We start from the raw sequence: 21,858 nt of genomic DNA on the forward strand, positions 1-21,858 counted from the left end.
CTGGAAGGCGGCAGGAGCGTTACACAAACCAAATGGCATGACCTGGTATTCAAAGAGACCGAATTTAGTACGGAATGCTGTCTTCCACTCGTCTCCTTTTCTTACTCTTACCAAATGGTACGCTCCGCGTAAGTCCAATTTTGTATATATTTTAGCCTTCTTAATTTGATCTAATAGTGTAGGGATCAAAGGCAAGGGGTACCTGTTCTTAATGGTCACGTTGTTCAAGGCTCTGTAGTCTATGCACGTACGCAGCTCCCCTCCCTTTTTTGGAATGAAAAAAAGAGCTGATGAGACCGGAGACTTGGAGTGTCTTATAAAGCCATTAGCTAGATACTCATCAAGATAATCTCTGAGATGGGCGTTTTCTGTTTCCGTAAGAGCATATATTCGACTGCAGGGTAAGGTGGCTCCAGGCACTAAATCTATTCTACAGTCGAAATCTCTATGTGGTGGTAGGGTGTTGGCCTTTTTTTTGTCAAAAACATCAGACAGGTCATTATACACTGATGGTACTCCTTCCAGAATCAGTATATTGGGTGATTCCATTCCAAATTCAAAACCTTGAACCACATCCTTAGATCTCTTAGTAAGGAAACAAAGTTCTGTGCAAGCAGGAGACTGAAAAGTGATTGTCTTGGTCACCCAATCTATGGACGGGTTATGTTTAACTAACCAAGGGATTCCTAAAATCATCTTGAATTGAGGGGCATCAATGATGTCTAATTGTATTCTTTCCCTATGTATAGGAGAGCAATCCATTTCTAATACCTCAGTCTGTCTATTAACAGGACCCGAAGTCAATTCTTTGCCATCAACAGCTCTAACGATTTCTGGATGGTCATTTGACAAGGATCTGAAGCCTAACTGGAGGAAGAAATGAGAGTCTATAAAATTACCTGTAGCACCAGAATCTATGATGGCTTCCACCTGTCTGGAATAAGACTCTGGAAGTAGACCTCGGAGTTCTACAAGAATTGAAAAGTGTCTACATCCAATGGGAGGAATAGTTGAGGCCAAACTAGAGAACAAACTCGATAAACCGACCTCTCCTTTTACCGAGTTTTCTAGTTTTCCGACTTTTCTTGTGTGACAGCTAAGTCGGATGATCTAACTTTAAATTTGTTTGGTCGTGTGGGACATTCCTTCACAAAGTGTCCTGACTTCCCACAATAGAGACATTGATTTAATCGCCGTCTCTTTTCTTTCTCCTCCTTAGACAAGGGACCTCGGATAGATCCTATCTGCATAGGTTCTGCAGAATCAGTTTTGGAACTAGGTTCTCGGTTAGGTACTGATGTGGATCTTTCCTTAAAGAAAACTAATTTGTGCTCTGACTTCCCTCTTTCCCCCTTTCTTTCGGATATACGATGATTTAGTTTCACCACTAGGTCAATGAAGGCACTAATCTCTTCGGGGGGGTCTAAAATCTGGGTGATCATGTCTTTCAATTCGTCCTTCAATCCCCTATAGAAGATCGAGATTCGCTTGTCGTGAGGCCAATCAGCTTCTAAGACCAAACGATTGAAGGTAGAAATATAATGTAGCAAGTCAGATGAGCCTTGTTTTAAACCTAACAGCTCATTGTCTGCAGACTGAACAAATAGATGTTTAGAAAACATCTTCTTTAAAGCCCTCTCAAAATCCCTGAAGTTATACAAGATCCGATCATCAGCTTCAACTAAAGGGACAGACCAAAGGGCAGCGTCGCCACCCATGTAGGATAACATGAATGCAACTCTGGAAGAATCATCAGGAAAAGCTGTGGTTTTTGCTATAAAGTGTAAGTGACATTGTTGTAAAAACACAGAGAACTTATTGCAATCCCCATAAAACCTCTCTGGGGGAGCTAAAGGGGTGGGGACCGGAGTTACAACATGGATTTGTGTTGGAGAACTAGAACTGGAAGAGCCCTGAATAGTGGCAGATTTCTGCTGCACCGAGTCCTGGAGAGAGGATAAATCCCTACGTAAAGCAGCGTTATCCTGCCTAATTGCGTCTAGCACAGCAGCTAAATCCTGCATAGATACCTGATCCATTGCGTCTGGGCGGAATTATCAACGTGGGCTTTGCCTTCTGTCAAGCTATCCACGTCGTCCCTTACCTTGCTTGAACAGAAGCCCTCTAGGATGACGCAGATGATTCCGCAGAGACGCAAGGGACCAACTTCCCTGATTACTAACTAACACTTACTGATTCTAAAATTACAGCAAGAAATTAACTAGAAATTAGGGAGGAGGGCCGGTACTGGACGTTGCAGTGAAGACTCTTGATTCTTGCTGTCGACCTGCGAGGCAACAAGCACAGAAGACTTTACTATTCAAGTCCTATAGTTTCCTCCTATTCTATTCTAAATCTTTTAACTACTCTAGTTAAGGTACTTAAGACTCTAACTGGATTTCTAGACGTTCGCCTACCTGCGATCAGTAAGGAGTGGGCCTTCGTCCAGTATTTCTTTATGGAGGTGAAGACGGTGTCGTCAAGTGTCCTCTGGGATAAGTGGTCAGCTTGTAGGCTTGAAGGCTCTAGTTGAATTAGGCTGGAAATGAAAGAGAAGGATTACTTAACATTCTTTAAAAGGCTTTCGCGAATCCTTCCTAACTCATCTACCACTTACTTGCAATAAACGTCTTGCCTCCTAGACTCGGGGTTCTTAATAATCTTCCTCTAATTTCGGAAAGACAAGCAAATACACGAAATCCTATACCTTAACAACAACAAGCGATGACTGTATTCGCCATCAAAATATGACTCTAAATTACATACATGAAAACCTAAACAAGTTCTTCTGAAGAAAACTGAAGTACAAGAAACAGTATAGTCCAAAGTCTTTCCTTGCGTTTTCTTCTGTGAAGCAAAGTTCCAAAAATTGTTTTTGACCTTTCTTGCGAAGGGCGCCTTTAACCAAAAAAAATGAAAGTACTTAGCTTTCTGACTCTTTGTCTTCTAGGGTCTTCATCGCTGTTGCAGAGAATGATTAGCCATTTGAAGAGCCATGAAGATGTCCTGCCGGTATGAAGAATACGCGACCTTCTCCAAAGGAAGTCTGAAGGCAAAGCGCCTTCCAGAAGGCTGGGTGCGGTTTAAATACTGGGCCGCACCCAGCTCCACCCAGTTACGCACACGGACGGTGCGCGAGACAAAAGCTTCCTGAAACCCCTCGGAGGCGCACCAAAAAGGCGCGTGCAAAGGATGCGATGAGACGCTCTCAGAGCGAAGGTCTGACTTCAGCGAGCGCTCAAAGCGAAGGCTTGGTCTTCCGTCTGCGCTTGCTCCTAAACCTAAATTAAACCGCATAAGAACACAGAAACCTGCACAAATAGTGGAAATAATCACAATAGGCCACAAGGCATGAAATAAGGCATGAAATACAGTACCACCAAACACACCCAAACACACTGACTTGAAGCGTGCGGGCGCACGGGACAGGGGTGGGTTTCAAAAAGGGAAATAAAACAGTAGCCTAAAGGGGATGTGTAGTCCTTAAGGATGAGCAAGTGTGGAATCATGACAATGAGCTACCACTACCACCACATCAACATACCATCGCGAGGTCAAATAGTCAGTCCCAGCAGTCTCAAGACGAAAAAAGAAACAACATGGACACAAAGTTTGTGAATAAAAAGGTCCAGGAGTAGTATGTTGTAGGTGAGGGGTGATCCCCCTTCTTCCAGCTGGGCAGGGAATGAGAACCCTAATTTTTTCCAAGTGTCTATGGTTAGGGGTTTCGTTCTATATTTTATTTTTTAGTTTCCCCACAGCGATTCCCATTTCGAGTTTTTGATGCTGTGTTTTAGTTTTTGATACACCTTGAGCAGGGCGAGTCTGGTGTTTTTTAATATAAGGCTCATGTTTTGTGGTGGTTTGTTTATGGTGAGTAGTGATAGTGGGTCAAGGTTGTTGAGTATGGCTTTCTCCATCCTGAGCCACACTGGCGTGTAGCTCTGGTTGGGTAGGATCCAGTAGATCTCCTGTCTCGCTATAGATGCAGTCTGAAACATTCTAAAATCTGCCAGGTTTAGGCCTCCTAGTTTCTTATCTAGTCGTCATTTCTTTAGGCTTGTTCTCGGTTTTCTGTCATGCCAAAGGAACTTGTTTAGCAATTTGTCAGTCTTGCACTGGAAGTCGTCTGTTAGTATAAGTGGGATCATTCCTGTGAGGTAGTTGATCACCAGAGTGATCCTCATCTTAACTGTGTCTCCCCTCCCCCACCAGGATACAAACTTGGGGTACCAGGCCTCCAAGAACTTATTTCATTTTTTCTAAGGTTAGTTTCTCAGTTTGGTCGAGTGTGGATTTGAGGTATTTGCCGAATTGGATCCCTAGGTATTTGATGAACCCTGGTTGCCAGGCGAGACCCGAGTTGTCAAGCACCTCTCTGGTGGTGTGGATATTGAGTGGCATGAATTCTGATTTGTCTCTGTTAAGTTTGTATCCTGAGTGGGCCGAGTATTTACAGATGGTTTCCATGAGGGCAGGGATGGATGATTTGGGGTCCTGTGTGACTATGAGGATGTCGTCCACGTAAGCGGCTAGTTTGGCAGTGGCCTCATTTATATTGACCCCCGCCACAACTCTATTGGCTAGGATGTCTCTGATCAGAGGTTCGTGAGCCAGCAAGAATAGCGCAGGGGACAGGGGGTAGCCCGGTCTTGTCCCTCGCTGTAGGGTGAGTTGTTCTGAGACCCCCCCGTTAATAGTTATCTGCGCCTTTTCTACAACTTTCTTAATATCAGAACCGCCCTAACCAAATCAAGTATAGCCAGACACATTCCATCAATTTTCCAATATATGGAGAATCTGAACAAAGTGGGCCATCATATCTCCCACATCTACAAACTACTCCGACCCAACCCCTCCATGCTTAATAACAAAACAACCAATTACTGGGAGGCAGAGCTAGACTCCACCCTGACCGAACAAAAAAGATACGCCCTCTGGTCGGTCCCCTCGAAGAATATGGTCTCTCCGGTGCTTGCCCAGACAAAATTCTGGCTGCTACACAAACTCTATTGGACCCCGGCTCGCCTAGCGGCCATGGGTCTGAGGGAACATGACTGTTGCTGGAACTGTGACATAGAACAAGGGGACCTGGCACACCTCATCTTTCACTTCACAAAGGTGAAAAAATGTTGGAACAAAGTTTTTTCCTTCATAAACAAAGCCTTAGGATGTACTCTTAAAGAAGAGTTCTCCTCACTCACCACCGCATTCATAACTCCTGATCTAGATTCGCAAAACGACAGAAGCCTGCTGGACCTCTTATTAATAGCCGCAGCTAAAATAGTCCTCACCAATTGGAAGGACACCTCCAAAGCCACCTTCAAAGGGTGGCTGAATTAGGTAACCTGCTTGAGGGGAGTCGACATCACAACCCTACGCAACACACCATGGAGAAACCCTAATAGGGGATTGTGGACCTCCCTGGATAGGTTCCTAGACCCGTATGACCCACCTTGAACTTGCAGGACAACACCAGTAGCATAACCCAGCACGGCCCTGTTATTCAGAGCAGGACACCCCCACTCCCCTAGAACCCTCTCCCTCTCCCTCTCTTTCTCTCTCCCCCCCTCTTTACTTCCCACAGAGTAGTCCATGAGGCAGTTGCCCGGCTAAGCCCATGGTCCACTGAAACCAGACCGACCCTTCGGACACCCCTAACAAAAAACGCCATTGGGTATATGTTTTATGTTATATGGCATATGTTATATGTTTGACAATAGTTGTAACAGGGAGCTCAAGCCTTTGTAACCCAGGCTACCAACATCTAAGCCTAAATGGAATGCCACCCTGTATGGACAAAGCGAAGTGTCTAAATGTTAACTGTTTTATATGTCTGTAAAAACCCAATAAGATTTTGGGAGCAAAAAAAAAAAGGTCCAGGAGTAGATTCTTTGAGCAGCAGCTAACGCATGAGGTGGCATATGGTTTACCATCATCTAAATGAGTTAGCAAAACATCAATGCCCACAAGACAATTTACATCCTTCTACTTTCATTTTTATGACTTTACAATTACATTTTTGAATTTCTATGAATCCAAAGATTAGAGCAATATAAATGTAACTAATAAAATGCTTACATATAGATAAACTTCCGTACAAAATAATATCGAGGAATTGCTGTAAATGCCAGCAGTGTTTAGCCAACCTGCGGGTTGGCCTGCCCTGATAAAATAATTTGTTCAGATTACATTGCGTCCAATGCTGCATATGTTTTCGTTTGTGATTTCCTCCCTACCAATGCCCACCCACTGAGTTCCCTTGTAACTGGGAGATCAAGTGGCTGGTATTAATGATCACAAGTTAAACTACACAGATTGTGAAAAAATCTGTGTAGGAAAATGCATCTTTTTGCATGATCACGCCCATTATTTTGAACTGATGCTACTGGTTTTTAACTCTGTGCACTGGGACTCTGCTAAGCAGGCTCCATTGTATGTGCACTTACCCCCAAAACATGTCAAAATTAGCTAAGATCCTAATTGGCATATATTTAAATTACCTATAAGTTCTTGAGATATGGTACAATCTGTACACAAGGCCTGTAAGTTAAATGTCACTTGTGGACTGCAGCACCCATTTTGCCACCAACTAAACATTGATGTTGCTCTCACTCAGAGCTTTTCCGCAGCAGCAAATCCATATCAGTGGGACATCACAGAGAGGCTATCCGGCCTCGTGAAGCCCTGTTTGGCTACCACTTGCGACCTTGCCCTGCTGGAGCAATCCAAGCTCAAAAAAAGTGACGCAGTCTGAACTTAAAAATCTTCACCAGGTGAAAGCACCCAAAGTATCTGGCTAGTGAGGAACCTTTATTGGGTTTAATTTCTCCCACTCAAAGCTTTCCCGCTACAAGGCAACGGCTTCATCAGGACCTCTTCCAACAGCTATCCGGCCTAATAGAGACCACCTAGACCTCAGCCTGCTGCCTTGCCCCACAGAGGATTTTTGACTTCCATTTCAGGGACTAAGTCAGGTGGTAAAATTTCCGCTTGGGGTAAACCTGGTCTCTGTATCCAAACCGCGCTCCATAGGTCACACCTAGGTACTGATTGCGTACAACCAGATGCCTGCGGTTGGTGCTTTGCACTATTTTCATTTAAAATGCCATGACACGTCACAGCTTAAATCTAGAGGTGTGTGACATTTGCATAATTTGCTTTCAGGTAATTACATAAAGTTTCTGCAAAATTATACGTATTTACAGGAAATGCGAATCCATCCTTTAGTGCTGTATTTTAGAATGAAATGCACCCTTGCACCAGTTTATGAAGTGAGGACACGTTTTGTGCTAAAAAACAAAATCTCTGCAAACATCTGCTAGCTTTCGGTTATTCCTGTGAGTTTATGTTAATATTTTGTTGCAAATGGTGTGTTGCTGGTAAATGTGTACCACAAATACACATAATTGCATGAAGTCGCATAATAATGGTGTAATTTCAAGAATTTTTTGTGATAAGAGAAATGTAGAATTCCTGGAATTATACAAATGATGCTGACATAATTGACATTTTGCCCAGTTCAACTTAAAACCCAGCAGCAAACACTGGTTGCTGGAAGGAGTGTGTTACTATATTGCCTAACATGGAGTTACCTTATCACATTTAGTAAGTGATAACTTTTGATGGGGGAGGGAGATAAAGATAAGTAGTTTACATTCATATGGATTGGATATTAAGTCATAAATCTTGAAATGCCACTTTTAGAAAGTTACCATTTTCTTGTACTATTTGTGCCTTCTGCTCGTGTCCCTGCCCACATGACTGTGAATGGCTCTGCTGTTGGTGTTTCTTTATTTCCTTCTAGTCAGCGACACAAAAGGGGATCAGGTGTAGACAGAGTGGGCCAACCTTCCAGGATGATTGGGGCAGAGCTGTAAGCAGCCCTACTACCAAAGGAGTTCAACACTACTCTTCTGTCACCTAGACTTCTTGGAGCCTTGACAGGGGAAGTGGAAAACTATCCAGGAACAGATGTGGAAGTAGTAGAGGGAATCCCCCACTTCAAAGGCTGGCACCAGGTATAAATATTGGACTCTTCAGTACACTCCTTGACCTGTGGAAGACTTCAAGAGGGCTGCCTTGTTCCCAGAGGACTGTCCTGCTGCTTGAGGCCTGTGATCCCAGACGACTACCCTACTGCTTGGAGATCTGCCTTGCTGCTTGAAGGAGAACTGGACAATCTCCTTTAACTCAAGACCACCAGACATGACACCAGTAGCTAGTTCACAGACCTTGAACCCTTCACCTGGTCTCTTCTGTGGTCAGTCCTAATCATCCACCCCTCAAGTGGTGCCCCCCAGTTCCTGGGCCCTTGGAAGTGCTGTTAGAGGTGCTGCTCCTGCTTAAACCTAGAACGGGACTTAGACAAAATGTCACCAAAAGTGCCAGAAGAATCGACATAAGAGTGGAACTTACTACCAGCTGTTCCGCTCGTGGTGATTCATCGGTTAGCCTAACTTTGCAGTAGCTCCCGCTATGCTCTTCTCCGCAGCAGCAAATCCTGTTCAGCAGGACTTGGGGACATCTGTACCTGACCGCTTGGAGCTCGCTTTGGCCACAGCTTACAGCTCCATCCCATTGGAGGTTTTCAACTTCCAAAAAGTTGTCTAAGTCTGGTGGGGAAAAATCTTCACCAGACTCAACATTGACTGGCTCCCCTTCAAGGATGATGACAACCTATTCGGCCTGGATCTCCAGCTTTTCCCACTCAGAGCTTTTTTCCTGCGCTTCATCAACTGCTTCACTGAGACTTCATCCAAAGGTTCCCAGACTTCACCGACTACTCCTTGTACACAACCAGCTGCCTTGACCCACTGAACTCCATTTCCTCCTGGACTTTTCTTGAAGAAATTTTCTTTTTGGCAACCTTTATTTATATTTTCAAAGAAAATACAGTATAAATCACTGAGAAGAAAAAAGAAGAAATTGCATCCATAACAAGTGACAGCTGAGGAAAGAAAGGAAGAGCAAGTTCCCGCCCCCTAAATCAAGTAGGCTAGAGAAGCAATCCTAGTAATGGTGGTAGCACTTTGAGGGGAGCCGTCAGCAGAGTTCTCCTTCGGCGCATAACAATTCTATTGAAGGTATGTCTCAGATGGCAGGCATGTGCAATGACCTAGGAAACCAAGCCCTGGGGAGACGAGATGGCAAGCAACTATATCAAATAAACATAAGAGGAGTACCATCAGAAACTGTTTAAGGAAAACAGTCTGAGTGGGATGACTACAAAAAGAAAAGAGTCCTTCTTTTATTTATAAAAACCCCTCACTCACCAACCTGGTTGGTGACATGCTTCATCATCGGGGTCCACCCTGATAGCCGAATGCCATCAGGGTGTGCTACGACACCTGAATTACAGTGGAGCTGGTATTTGTGTGTGTGAAGTGAACAAAAAAAGAAGGGGATGTTAAAAATTGTCCTGGTATACTTGTGTGACAAAAAATTTTATTTGCAAGCTACTAGACAATATTAAAATCAAGTGTGTGGATACAATAAGGTATATTATGACCATGTGTATCACTATGTGTTAGGTCTACATGTTTCTACCCGTAAGGTGGAAATTACCGGGTATTCCTCAGGACCATAGGAAAATGGGTGGTCAGGGCACGCTAAGGTCCTGCCAATCCTAGATTCCTTGAGACTACAGACAAAAATCTGTTGTAGGCAAAAACTCACCCAAATGGGTGGGAGAAAAGCAAAAAAGACTCCTGTTTCGGGTCTTTTGGGCTTCACGGGGTAGAGGGAAGGGTGGCCTCCCAAAATAATGTATTCGTTTTTTCGAGGTTTAACGGCAGTGTACCTACTCGCCTCTCTGTGTCTCCCCGCTCCCCGCAACTAAATCAGTCACAGAAGAACATCCGAACATAACAAGGAAGTGGAAGGGGAAGAGAAAATAAGGAGGGAGAAAGACAACAAGAAGAAGGAAGTCAGAAGAATCGGAGCTCATTGTTCCCACAGGTAGAGCACACTAAGGTACAGAACAATCAGGAGGGGAAAATGAAGACCAGTAATAATAGTGGGGTCGGGAGCGTGGTGAGGCACTACTCATGTGAATTTACTTAGTCCGAAGATAAACCGAGACCCGGGCCCAATCCACCTCATATATCCGACCTGCGCTCCATTGTAGTTGGCCTTAACTTATAACTTTGTCACTGTCTTCTGCTAGATTTTACTAAAACTTTCAAAACTCATAACTCTGGTTCTACTGATTAAATGTAATTTCTTTTGGTGTAATTTTATTTATTATGATTTTCTCCATTTTTAAAATGTTTGGGATTTTTCATGTGTTGTGTTTTTACTTTATTTGTGCTTGTGTACTGCATAAATACTTAACACAATGGCTCTAAGTTAAGCCTGACTGTTTTTCTACCAGAGGGTTAAACACAGGATAGTGTAGTGACTTAAGTGGTTTAGCCTGACAAGCATTGTGGTTGTTGCTTGAGAAGGGTTCTCATCACCCTCAACCAATAACCCAATTTTCTTACAACTACTTTATAACAATACCCCTTTCTGTCTTGTCCCGATAACTTCTTCTCATTTACTTATGTTAGCACATTAAACACAGACCTTTTGGCTTTGCCAATTCTTGTGCAGTATTGATTTTTGAACAGTCTTTACTGTCTGTCTGCATTGATTTACGTCTGCAGAGTTGCTGAACGTCAGCAATATTCATGGTGCAGTAGTGATGAAGAGACATTGCATGTCTGGTTTGTTCTGTGTGTAAAGAAATGGAAACGTAGTGATGTGACGTGTCTGAGTATGTATGGACTGATTGAGCATCCTGTAGAATGCTGAGTGTGGATGCTGTGAGCATGGGACCGATAATGCATAGAATGTTGGTTACTGTGTGCTGGGTGAAGCCTGCGAGGCAGTTAATGTTAGAGAGAGGATGAAGCCCTACCTAACAGGACTCATCAGGCGGTGGCTGTAAAGTAAGGGCCTAGTATTAAATAAAGAACATACCTCCCACCAGAGTAGCTCCAAGACTTTTCCCTCCAACTACAACATTTCTGCTGCTGCATTTTAGTGTCAAAGCCTCGTAGCCCCATTCACTTAATCAATATAAACACTTTCAGGTAGGGATTACTGGTTGATTCATTCACAATTACAAAGTTTTACTTTTTCACTCTAGGATTACCAACCACTGTTTACGGCTACCAATTATATCAGAGAGATCCCCTGAAAAAGGACATTTATACTATTCAAATTAAACATTTGCAGTAATACAGCCTTTATATTCTGAGTATTTTATATTTATTAAACTCTTAAGAGTGGCATAATTAAAGTACATGGTCTGGTTGTAAAATAACAAAATACATATTTTGGGTAGTACAAACGTAAGGCCTTAATACCACTACAATGGGAAGCGGAAATGAAAAATAATTCTCAAAATTCTCTAACATGTGAACTACAAAGGGATATCGGGTTCAGGCTGAATAGTCTCAACCCTTGAGTTTGATTCCTCTTAACCAGATTGAGCCACCAAAAAACTGCTCCGTATGATCACACATTGCATTAAGTCGCATGACGCCATATCGGCTGCCACACCTGCTAGACTTTTTTTTACAGCCTGAAATTAACTGAACATCACAGCTAATGGTTAATGTATTATTAGTCTGATGCAAACTGTACAGGGTATTGCATTAAATAGCCATCTTCCCATGCATAAAGCTGCTTATCTCTTGGGTTGTACGACAACATCCCTAGGACTGATGTCAAAGACCTAAGCTCAAAACTTGCAGCAACTTGTTTCTCTTTGATCAAATCAAAAGCAAACGTCACGCGCAAATCCTTAGTGTCGGTAACATACAAAATGCCGCAAGCTATGAAAGCGTTTCCAGCTTTCTCTTTCGGGTAAGTGGTATTAATATGCCGAACGACAGAAAATGTTTTTTCGTCAAGATTGGCAACAACGATGTTCTCGTCCTCGCTGGAGGCATAGATAATCCACAGCCCCTTTTCGTCGATGGCGACGTTAAAATAGGATTTTGAGTTCAAGAAGAGGTAGTTGCGACCCCGGTGCAAGGCATTCTCTATCGTCAACGTTCTGTAGGATTCACTGTTGACATCCAAGCTGAAAAGAAAATAGATTATGTTACACAACTGCAATCGGGGTTTACTTCATTTTACTCTTGAAAAGAATAATGTACAGATCTCATTAGACACAATTTAGGATCATGTTGTATAAGATTTCACTTTGTTCACTAGGTTGTTAAAATAGTGTATTGGGTAATAATTAGTTCACTGAACTACTGAAGTTGCCAGCTAGAAAGGATGGTAATATTTTTGTTATAACTTAGGGCTAGTTGTAGGTAGCCTAATACCAGTCGGCAACGGCCGAAATTACCGAATTTCGGCCGTTACCGGCTGGTATTAGGCTTGTGAGATGTAGGAGGCCAAATTGAAGGATTCGGTAATTTACCGAATCGGTAATTTAAGGAATCGGTAAATTACTGAATCCTGAATGTAGGGAGAACTCAAGTGAGTGCATTCCTCATTTAAGGATTCGTTATTTACCACCAACCACAAGTTGGTGGTAAATATCGAAAACCTTAAAAAAAAGCAATTTTGTGCTTTTTTAACTGTGCCATGTGGCAGACATACATGCCCTTAGAACTAGACAAGGTTGCCCACTCTCCCCTCTCCTTTTTGATCTTTACATAGAGCCATTTGCTCAACGGCTCAGGGACGACCCTAATACACAGCCGTTCAAATATGTAGAGTGGGAGAGGAAGGTAGCCCTTTTTGCAGACAATATTCTAGTTCTCTCTGCAAACCAACAGGCAGCATTTCCAGTTGTCATCAGTCTAGCTCAGGAGTTTGGGCTGCTTTCAGGTTATGAAATCAATGCCTCAAAAACTGAGAATATGGTTTGGAATTGAGGAGTATCCCAGCATCAGTACCAGATTGATTCTAAAATGAAGTACCTGGGGATAAATATTCAGCAGGACATCACCAGCATTGCTGAGACTAACTTGACCAGGGTAGCAAAGGAGTGCCAGAGGCTAATGTAATCTTGGGCCAAAGCTGGGCTCATTCACACTCTCAAACAGCTGGAGGTAGTCTTCTCGGAGGTGGCAATTCCCCGGAAAATCAGCTTGCAACTAAGCTTCCACGGAGGAAGGAAGTTTCTTTTTGGTACCAAGCAATCTCTGAGGTGGTTGATGGCGAATTAAAACTGGCCGAGGACTTTTGGGGAGGGCTCTTACTGGCACATGACTGATATATTATGTCTATGGCAGAGCTCATGTAAGATCTTATGTGAAGTGGTAAAACCTGCTTGGCTTAAAAGGAACCACCTGTTCACTACACACAGGGCATATTTTTCTCCACTAAAACTTTCTAAAATCACTAAAGGCTTACCTGTCTGCTGAAGGAAATGCGGGCTGGTCTTGGCGTCTGACATTCACATGTTCAAGGAGTGTCCTGCCCTAGTCTCCTTTTGGGACAGTATTAAAACATTTTTGGAAAGTACCCTGGGAAGCCCTGTTAACATTTACTTATCTTTCAATATATTTGGCTTGGCAGACAATGTCAAGGGCCCTGCCACATCACTTCTTTTTTATGCCATTTTATTAGCCAGGAGACAAATCTGCATAAGATGGATGGATTCTATTCCCCCACCCCTCTTTCTTCGACTGGCAATCCTAGGTTTTGGCGGTTGCTAAGCTAGATCTTATGAGAGCAGGCAGCAGGAATAAGAAAGCATTTTGGAACATCGTGCAACCTAGATAGGGCTCAAAGAATTTTATTTTTCCCTGAGTCCTATGATTATGCTGCCTTTACACTCTCTGGGCTATGTTGGAATCTTCCAGTCTGGTACTGGTAGTCACTTGATAAGGGCCATCAAGCTCTTGGAGCTCAGCAGAAGAGTTGTCTCAAATGGTTTCTTCGTGTCCACCCATAGAAGTCTAGGTACCAGTAGGTGGGTCCCTTCCATCTCAGACCACTACTTGCTGAGTGAGGGTATAGACAACTTGCGTGTGCATTGATGTGAGATTGGCGGCGAATGAGGATTTAAAAAAAATAAAAACTGTTCAATTAGATATTTGCTGGCAGACAACCATACTAGAGGCTAAACATCTTGTATTGACAATTCATTGCCCATCATGTGGGTGTGAAGTGCATCCTCATCAGTTTTCTTTTTCCTCTAATTCGCTTGCATTGGAGCTGCATTGGAGCCTGATGTTATGTTATGTTGTGTGGGATTTATAAAGCACACATCTACTCATAAGGGCTATCTACTGGACAAAGAGACAGATTTTAAGCATTTTCCTTAACAGTCTCTCATCCACTGTAAGCCAGAGTTTTAAAGGAAGGTTGCTCCAGCGAATAGGACCCAACAGATAGAAAGACTGGCAGCTAAATCTTGCGAGCTGGGCTCTCAGAACCATGGCCAACAGAATGTTGGAGAAGCACAGCTTTCTAAAAGGGCTGTAGAAGGAAATCCTCGAAGACAGATAGTCTGGTCCCAAGTGATAAATTGCTCTGTGCACAAGGAGCGAGGTCTTAAAAAGAATCCATTTGTGCACAGAAAGCCAGTGCAAATTCTGCATATGGGAAGAAATGTGCTCCCTTCTAGGTAAACTGAGAACGAGCCTAGCAGAGGAATTCTGTACAGTTTTAAGTTTCCGCAGCAAATATTGCAGGAGACGGCTGTATAGGGCATTGAAATAGTCCAGCCTAGACATGACCAATGCCAAGACTAATGTGATCCATTTTGGGACCGACAAAAAGATTAGGAATTTCTTGAGCATGCTTAGTATGTCAAAGCATTTGACATACTAAGCATACAGAATTAATTTGATTATGGAAGGACAATTTATTATATAACCTAAAAATCGGGATTCAAAAAATCTTTTGCTTACATCCTTTTGTTAGATTGTTAATGTGTTGTAAAGGTTTAAAGTAAATAAAAAATAAAATATGTACATATATATTGTGCCACAATTTAGGCATTACCTCATCAGAGGAATAAAATAAAATAATACAAGTTATTTACTTTTCTTTTATAAACAATGCTCCTAATGGCTCACCACAGGTTCAGCACCTCAATCCCTATCGCATTCAATTTATTGTCCCTTGAATGCTGGCGACTTTACCATAGCCGGAGGACCCGGATCTCGAGCTGGGACTTGACTTTATCGCTTACCCTTATTTTGGGGTGAATACCCGGGCAACATTACCACGACTACCAAGGATTTTGTGAATACTCTACTTGACAGACAAAGCCCTGATGAAGTTCCTCATGCAAAAGGAAAGAAACACGTTGGCTGATTTTAATTCAATTTTAAATAAAGAAGGATGATGGACTAAACTTACTATCTCAACTTCATTTCTGGTGCACATTCCACTTAAAAGTATTATTTTCTTTTCCTTTTAAAGACAAAACAAATTTCAGATAGTTTCCCTACTTTCGCTATCTTTGACTCAGTGCTTGTGAATGGAGCCTGCGCTCTCTCTATTGTATTATAGAGGTGCTTAGCAGGACATCTTGCTGTTCAGCTTTGGGATAGTGAGTAATGCTGACTTCACAACTATGTAAATACACTAAACAGCTCAAGGCATTCGTGGTTGCCATGCAGTTTAAGTATTATACAGATAGAGTGCAGCCCATAGCATACTTTCCCTTTGTCAATTAGCCCTGGGAGGGACACGAGGCTACCTTCAGAGGGCCTGACCCTCTTGACCTCCCTGTAGGACTGTACCTGCCTACGTGTAACTTACATTGAGGATCCAACCAACTTAATTTGTAAAATATGAAGTCCAGGTGCTCAAATATGTGTTGGAGGCCACACCGCCTTTTCTCTGGCTCCACCCATTTCCTCCACTGGCTCCACACACTTACTATATTAGCTCCACCCACATCCTCAACAGGCACTGCTAAAATTCTGAAGTAATACCCAAACTGAATTTCAGCAAGGGAGCCTTCCTCATTGTAAGGTTTTAATAGGAGGTTCTCCTTCCCTGTGAACATTTTGAAAAAGATTAAATCGAAAGTGCATTTAAAGCACAATTTTGGAATAAATTAGCTAAAATCACTTATGCCCTCCTTCAGCTTTCAGCTTGAAAGCACCTGAACCAGACACAAACCAACACACAGGCAACACGCACAGACAACACGCACAGCCACCTGTACACACCGCTGTGTGTGGGAGCCTGAAACCTGCCCATCTTTGTACACGTGCTCCACCACTTTGCAACCCGCACTCCTCTCCCTCTTAGAGTCAATCGCTTTGGCTTCAGAAGCAGATAACACAAGTATAGCAACAAGAGCAAAGCTTCCCTAACACAAAGAACAAAGAGACAGCAGTGACAGCAGTGCAAGATTCCCAAGTGTGAATCACAGGTTGTGGCCACCCATGTGATGCCATCGCCTTATTTGCATTACTTGTGCTTGCAAACTTTTATAAGTGAAATGAATAATGCACATTTCATACAAGTTGGTACATAAATACATTCTGCCGGACTAAACAACACTGCAGTCTTCTCTTTACAGACTATAAACGAACTCTTATGCATGTTTTTTAGGGACAGTGCAAGGAAACTGGAGCTAAAAGTCTTCCAAGGTAGTGCTAGCAGGAACCTCAATACGTTAGTCTATAGGCTCCAGGCATGCATAGGTAAATGCAGAGAACTAATTATTCGGATGTGGCACTGGCAGGGCATACATAGCTTTGTCTTGCCCTATTTAGGATGAATTACTGAAGTTGAAGACCTGGTTTGTTTTACTAATCCCAAAGCAAGTATTTTTAGAATACAAATGTCATACAGAAGAAGTACATTTTCCATTGACTGTTATGCAGTGGGTTGAAGAAAGCTATTGATAATGTTTCATGTATGCGTCTTAACAAAAACATTTTTAAGAGGATTCAGTAATCTCCAGGTCATCGGTAGTATCACCCACTTTTGAATTAACCTGCAGGGGAGCTCACTGTTTCACAGCTCACGGCACTAGATGGCGGAAAGAGTCCAAGGGTCTGTTCGATTCCTTACAGAACATGCCACTACCACCCTCTGTACTCCTGAGTGTAGCTCAGGAAGAAATACTCAAAAACAGCACCTTTTTACATTGTCTCCTGTTCACGAATCCCTGGCTGTTTGGGATATGTCCATCTGCATTATTGGACTTTTAGTTTAAAGGATCCCAAGATTAGGTGTGGTAGAATGCAAGATGATGTGAGCTAAAATGGCAGAGCTGCTTGGTTTAGCACCAAAGTTGACAATAAAAAAATCCCCTTTTACAGTTCCTTATTGTGATCCTCTCCATATCCTTTCACCCCTAAAATGAAGCAAATACTACTGCATCTTTATTTTATAATTAAACACAATTTTTCGAAAGAAAAACTGCCCCTCACAAACCCAAAACAAGTTTACAGTTTTTGGCTAGTATTATTTGAAATGCAAATCTTTACAAAAATAAACATTTTTTTTTTTACATAGGGCATTTTAATTAAAAGCATTTTGGGTTGGGCAGGTAGGAGAGGAACAAGTCATGGCAGTATGTCCGGGACATCGTGGGCTGTGGGAATGCAGAAAGGACATAAGGGGTCTGAATGACAGTGTTTTTAAGTACGGAATCTTGCAATTGTCAAACACCTTCAATGTAGGACCCTGTTGCAAAAGCCAGTCCTTCCCCAAAAACAAATCAGTACATACTGCAAAACAGGTATTCACCCCTTTTGCATCCATGTGATTTAAGTGAGGTCAAGGCCATGTTAAGTCACCCATTCTACCCTGATACTTTTGTGAATCGACCTTCATGGAATCGGGTACAGGTGGTTTGGCGGGGGTTGGAGGTATCAGGGCACCGAAGGTGGATTGCAGTTTAAGGTTCCCTTCCCTATCTTCACTTCCCTGCCCCATCTTCACTTCCCTGCTCCATCTTCACTTCCCTGCTCCATCTTCACTTCCCTTCATCATCTTCACTTCCCTTCCCTCACCTCTCTTTCCATCCCTCCCCAGTCACCTCCCCTCCCTTTCCATCCCCTCTCCACTTATCTCTTTCTTTCCCCCTCGTCTCCCACTCGCTTTCTATTTGTTTTTCTGACTTTCATGGTTGGTCCCATGTTCAGCGAGCTTCATTGCCATGACATTCATATTTATATACAATGCTTGTTACACACAGGGACAGGTGCATTGTTCTGTTCGGGTGGATCCTTGTTTGCAAAAGAAATAAACTCTTCACTGGGACTCACTCAGGAGATGAGAAAAACACTCAGCGCTGACTCAGAGTCCAGTAGTGAGGTAAATACACCAATATCATGTGATGTGCAGCAGATGCATGTAGCCCCGGCCCTGATAATTGAGTGCCGGTGCTAAGCACCGGATAGCACCGGCAAAAAATTAAGCACTGGCAACTCATCCTTTCCCAGGTGCTTTGATATTCCTTTACAAATGGTAGTTGTTAAGGATCCTGGTTGAGCTTAGCAATGCAAGTAAGTATGTTTATTTGCGTGGTTAATTAAAAACTATTGCAACAGTAAACTAAATTATCAAAAAAACAGTAAATCTAAAAAAACTATTCCTCTAAAAATCCAATATTGTTATTCTCTTGTATACAAATAAAAGCAATAATTTGTGCAAAGAGAGCACATTTATTATTCTTGCTAAGCATCTGGAACTTATCAGCAATGCACTGAAGTTGATCAAACTGTTTTGTTATTACAGCGCATGCTTTCGGATCAAGAATCCAGGTCAGGGTGAAGCTCTGGCACATGGCATCGGCTCGTCTCAAGTGTCAGTACACGATCACGCAGATGACACCACTTTGGGCATCGCACCGCCTCGGCCGTCTCTGTAATAGTAAGGGATTTGAGGCCTGGGACCGCATAGGAATTTCGACGATTGGAGACATTTATAGACAGGGTAAAATCCTCACTTTTGACCAACTAGCGGCCCAATTCACTTTGGTGAAGGCGGAACGTTTCCGCTACTTGCAAATCACTTATGCCCTTCGGTCGGTGCTCCCGGCTGAGGGAAAACTACCAGAATCCACTCCTTTAGAGGATAGACTGCTTACGGAACACATGCTTAACAAGGCGACCTCACTGGTCTACCGTAAGTTAATTAATAATATGGCTGACCCCATGGACAGACTTAAAACCGCCTGGACTACAGAACTAGGTGACTTCGACGAATCAGACTGGCAAACCGCGCTCTCCTGGCCTCAGGAGGTTGCTGTATAATCACGGCTCAGACTGATACAATTGAAAGTCCTACACCGAGTATATTATACTAGGGTCACACTACATAGGATAGGAAGAGCCACACACCAGTATTGTTTGAGAGGCTGCGGGGAGGCGGGGACGTTCTATCATACTATCTGGGAATGCCCTTTGACTGCTAGTTATTGGTCCAAGGTAAAGCGAACTATATCTCAAGTGGTTCATGTTTCGCTGCTCCCTGAGCCGCGTCGTTGCCTGCTGAACATTTGGGAGCCGAATGACCTAAGCAACCCCCTGCAGGATTAGGCAACGTTGGGTATTACGTACGCTAAACGAAATGCGGCCAAGGCCTGGGGATCCCCTTTGTCGGCGGCGCTCAGAGACTGGAGTACGGATTTGGACTCTGCGATGGTTGCCGAAAAGGCAGTATATTTAAATCGGAAATGTCCACGAAAGTGGGGCAAAATTTGGGGAGCCTGGAATGAGTATAGAGGATATATTTGTGAACCACCCCAGTTGGAAAGTGATACTGGTTCAGATTATTAGGGAGGGGAGACGGGATTATCCAGGATTGGAAAGCTTATGATGATTAGATGTACTGATTATAATATTATTGTTCCCTTGCGATAATATAATGTGTCCACCACATGTCTTCATATGAACTATGCATGATTGATAAGTACAATGTATACATTGAAAATGTCCATTGTTCACTTTTATTATCAATAAAAATTGTTTAAAAAAAAAAGAATCCAGGTCAGGGATCAATAGGATCAGTATATATATATATATATATAAAAGCTGCAAGTGTGTTAAAAATAATACAAATGTCAGCGAGACCTCGGGACCTATCCCAGCCCTGTGTTGACCAGAATACAGGATTTGAGAGCACTGTGCTTGCAAATGAGACGTAAGAAAGATAAACTACAGGCTCTCAATAAATATTGAAAGACTTGCCTAACCCCAGTCCTGGGTGAGCTCATGTGAAGGTCTTCATACCCAGGGGTGGGAGCACCCTCAGGCCGTAGACTCAGCTGCCACGCTGCTCAATTGAACAAAGAGCTCTTTTGCCTTCCCCTCCTCTCCTCATCTTCCAGCTTGACCTTATGATGTATGTCTGTCAATCAGTATCCTTTCGACTGTATTCAAATAACTCACAAGGCAGCAGTTTAACTGTAAATGCTCTGCGTTCGCTCAGGAAATCTCTGTATAAGATTATTAGGTGAGGGATATCTTCTTTCTCGAAAGAACCAGGCCTCCCAGCTTCAGGGCATGAGAATTACACCTATTTAACCTTGTTGTTAAATCCGCCATGAAGAGGTTAAACAGAGTCGAAGCTAAGACGCAACCCTGCTTCAGCCTATTAGTGTTTGGGATGTGTCTAGAAAGATTGCTTCCTGACCCCAACTTTATTTGTACCCAGGTGCCTCTGTGGAAAAATCAGCTGTTTCAAGAGGGCAGATGGAATCTTCCAGTTATTCAGTTTGTGCTACAAGTTACCCCAGTCTATACGATCAAAAGCAGGTCTATAATCAATAAAACTGAGAAAAATGTGCAACTTAACCCCCTTTGTAGCATCAATTAATAAGGATATGGCTAGAATATTGGTAGTAGTGCGAGTATGCTTGAAGAAACATATCTGGTTGAGAGGGATAACAGCATTTTAGCTGGCCTAAGATGTTAAGTCCTCTAAGATGAGCCTGGAATTTTTTTTGCAACCATTATCAATAAGGGCCACCAATTTGTAGTTTTTTGCGTTGTTCTTATCGCCGTGTTTATAAATCAGTAAAATGATGGAGCATTTCTAAGAGGCATGGATTGCCTCCTCTTTTATAATTTGCTGGAAGACTGGCACCAGGCCTTCTGCCCAGTAAGATGGCGAGTCGAGTTTGAATAAGGCAGGTGGTATGCCAATAGGGTCTGGTGCCCCCTCCAGTCTTCCTTTGGATATCTGCCTCGTGATATGATGTGCCGAGATTGCGAACATAGATGTTACAGAGTTGCTGTGTAATTCATGAGTCGATGCCTTGTTGGCAACTCCTACATTGGGGTTCACCTTCGGATCCCTGTTGAAATGTTCCCTCAGAAACGTCGCCCAAGCCCCCACCATTAGATGTGAGCTGACTCCACAATAGGTGGGGTTTTAAGGTGTGTTGATCGTGTGCCAAAAGCGCGCACTGTTATTGCTCTTTGCATCATAGAGTAGAGTAGCAATTCTTCCCCCTCTTTCTTTAAAGACCAGTTTAGCTTTTTCCGTCCCGCTTTGAGTTGTCTCAGCTCCCTTTGCAAATTGACACCTGATGTATGCAAACTGAGCTTTCTTAGTATTTTATTTATTTATTTCATGAAAAACCTGATTTTTTTCACACTGGGTGTTAGTCGATACACTGCCTGTATCCTAGGCCTAAGCTTCACCGAGGCACCATGAGCTTCACCTAATGCCTTTGTGAAATGCTCCCAAGCAGCTATAGGAGTCATAGATTTGTAGTTCTTGTAGTATGGTTTTTGCTGATGCCGACAGTGGACCGGCTTTTACATTTGATTTTTTTATGAGGACCGGCTTTTACATTTGATCCTTTCATTATTCACTGTATAAATAGAGCCAAGAACTTCTGCTGGAGGAGTAGGAACTAAGGCTTGCGCTTTAGGTTTAAATCATTTTTATTGAAGCAGCACAAGGAAACAGAAC

At 42.9% G+C, this 21,858-nt stretch overlaps 1 protein-coding gene across 1 annotated transcript in view; it reads right to left on the reverse strand.

Annotated features, from left to right (window-relative positions):
* Nucleotides 1-11,233: 11,233 nt before the first annotated feature.
* The window catches only part of GLDN (gliomedin), a 600,890-nt gene continuing 590,265 nt past the window's right edge, over nucleotides 11,234-21,858 (reverse strand). Inside the window, exon 10 of the mRNA XM_078684820.1 lies at nucleotides 11,234-12,076. Within this exon, the coding sequence (XP_078540946.1) occupies nucleotides 11,614-12,076 (463 nt within the window). The 3' untranslated portion in view covers nucleotides 11,234-11,613. The remainder of the gene's footprint in view (nucleotides 12,077-21,858) is intronic.

The sequence above is a fragment of the Lissotriton helveticus genome, chromosome 3_2 (genome assembly GCF_964261635.1).
Source record: "Lissotriton helveticus chromosome 3_2, aLisHel1.1, whole genome shotgun sequence".
NCBI lineage: Eukaryota > Metazoa > Chordata > Amphibia > Caudata > Salamandridae > Lissotriton > Lissotriton helveticus.